Source organism: Empidonax traillii, unplaced genomic scaffold (assembly GCF_003031625.1).
Source record: "Empidonax traillii isolate 1590-97213 ecotype Southwest subspecies unplaced genomic scaffold, ASM303162v1 scaffold2740:size34933, whole genome shotgun sequence".
In the NCBI taxonomy this organism is placed as follows: domain Eukaryota; kingdom Metazoa; phylum Chordata; class Aves; order Passeriformes; family Tyrannidae; genus Empidonax; species Empidonax traillii.
Genome location: NW_020957933.1, coordinates 1 through 1992, shown reverse-complemented (window position 1 = coordinate 1992; position 1992 = coordinate 1). Strand labels below are relative to the sequence as shown.

The 1992-nt window shown below is 72.5% G+C and overlaps 1 protein-coding gene across 1 annotated transcript in view; it reads left to right on the top strand.

Moving 5' to 3' along the window:
• The window catches only part of LOC114072188 (transcription activator BRG1-like), a gene marked incomplete at both ends in the record, with an annotated part of 34633 nt that extends 32818 nt beyond the window's left edge, over nt 1–1815 (top strand). Inside the window, 3 exons of the mRNA XM_027910109.1 lie at nt 739–1122; nt 1354–1479; nt 1693–1815. Coding sequence (XP_027765910.1) covers nt 739–1122; nt 1354–1479; nt 1693–1815 — 633 coding nt within the window. The remainder of the gene's footprint in view (nt 1–738; nt 1123–1353; nt 1480–1692) is intronic.
• Between the last annotated feature and the right edge of the window lie 177 nt (nt 1816–1992).

Sequence of the window (1992 nt, the reverse complement as noted above, 5' to 3'; positions counted from 1 at the left end):
AACGGTGCCCCCGGGACCCCCCGTGTCCCTCCTGGTGCCCCCAGGGCCCCTCTTGTCCCCCCGTGTCCCCCCCGGGACCCTCCAGGACCCCCCGTGTCCCCCCCGGGGTGCCCCCCACGTGTCTCCCCCCCCACGTGTCTCCTCCCGCCCCTCGGGCGGGGCGGCCCCGCCCCCTCAGCCCCGGGCTGGACCAATCAGCGCGCGGGCCCCGCCCCTCCCCGCGGCGGACGCGCCTCCCATTGGCCGAGCCGGGACTGGCCACCCGCGGGGGCGGGGCCTCCCGCAGCCAATGGGAGCGCGGCGCGAGGGGCGGGGCCGCGACCCCCGAAATGGGGCAAAAAAACCCGAAATGGGACAAAAAAACCCGAAATGGGACAAAAAACCCCGAAATGGGAACCGGGACCCCCAAATGGGACCCCTGGCACCTTCTCCCCCCCCCCCCAAATCCCCCCTGGAAGGGACCGATTCCCCCCGGGGCCCTCCCGAGTCCTGGGGGAAAGTTGGGGGTCCCTGGGGAAGGGGGGGGGGGTTGAGAGTCCTTGGGGGGCTCTGGGGGGTCCCGGGGAGGTTTGGGGGTCCCTGACAGATTTGGGGGCTCTCAGGGGGTGTGTTTGGGGTCGCTGGGTGTGTTGGGGGTCCCGGGGGGGTTTGGGGGTCCCGGGGGGGTTTGGGGGCTCTCAGGGGGTGTTTCGGGGGTCCCGGAGGGGGTCTCTGACAGAGCCGTGTCCCCCCCCCCAGCGCCCCCCCCCACGTGCCCCCCGGACCAGCTGCGCTGCGGGGACGGCTCGTGCCTGTCGCGATCGTTCGCCTGCGATGGGGAGCGCGACTGTCGCGACGGGGCGGACGAGCTGGGCTGCCCCGCGACCCCCTCGCCCCCTCCCTGCCCCCCCCGCACCTTCCGCTGCCGCGGGGGCTCCTGCGTGCCCCGCCTGTGGCTCTGCGACGGCGATCGCGACTGTCGCGACGGGGACGACGAGGGGCCCGAGCAGTGCGGGACCCCCCGCGCCCCCCGGCCCTGCCCCCCCCTGCAGTTCCCCTGCGGCTCCGGCGAGTGCGTGCACGGAGCGTGGAGGTGCGACGGGACCCCCGACTGTCGCGACAGCTCCGACGAGGAGGGCTGTGGTGGGTGCGGGGGGGGGAACCCGGGGGGGGAATGGGAGGGACTGGGATGGGACCGGGATTGGGGGGGGGGGGCTGGGAGGGGGTGACGGGACCCCCCCACTGTCGCGACAGGTCGTGGGGAGGGGGGGTGGTGGGGAGGGACTGGGCTGGACTGGAGGGGGTGCTGAGCTGTCCTGGGGGGGGGTGTCGGCGACCCCCCTGACCCTCCCCCCTCGTGTCCCCCCCCCTCAGCCTCGCCCCCCCCGTGCCCCCCCGGGCAGTTCCGCTGTCGCGACAGGCGCTGCATCCCCGGGGGGAGGGTTTGTGACGGCACCTTCGACTGCAGGGACGGCGACGACGAGGACGAGTGTCCCGAGGGTAGGGGGGCCCGGGGGGGCTGGGAGGGCTCGGGGGGGCTCGGGTGGGCTCGGGGGGGCCTCGTGGGGTGTTCTTTTTCGGGAGGGTTCTTTTTTGGGGGGTGTTCTTTTAGGGGGATGTTCTGTTTTTTTCGGGGGGTTCTGGGGTGTTTCTGTGGCCGCTCTGGGGGGGCTGTGCCGGGTCTGACCCCTCCCCCCCCCCCCCCCCCCCCAGCCCCCCCCTGTGAGCCCCCCCAGGGGTTCCGGTGCCGCTCCGGGGAGTGCATTCCGGGGGGCCGGGTCTGTGACAGGCGCAGGGACTGCCGGGACTGGAGCGATGAGCCCCTCAAGGAGTGTGGTGAGACCCCGAAACACCCAAAAAACCAGCCCAGAGACCCCCAAAACCCCTGAAAACAGCCCAGAGCGACCCTAAAAACCCCCCAAAACAGCCCAGAGACCCCAAAAACCCCTAAAAACAGCCCAGAGACCCCAAAACCCCCCAAAACCAGCTCAGAAACCCCTAAAAACAGCCCAG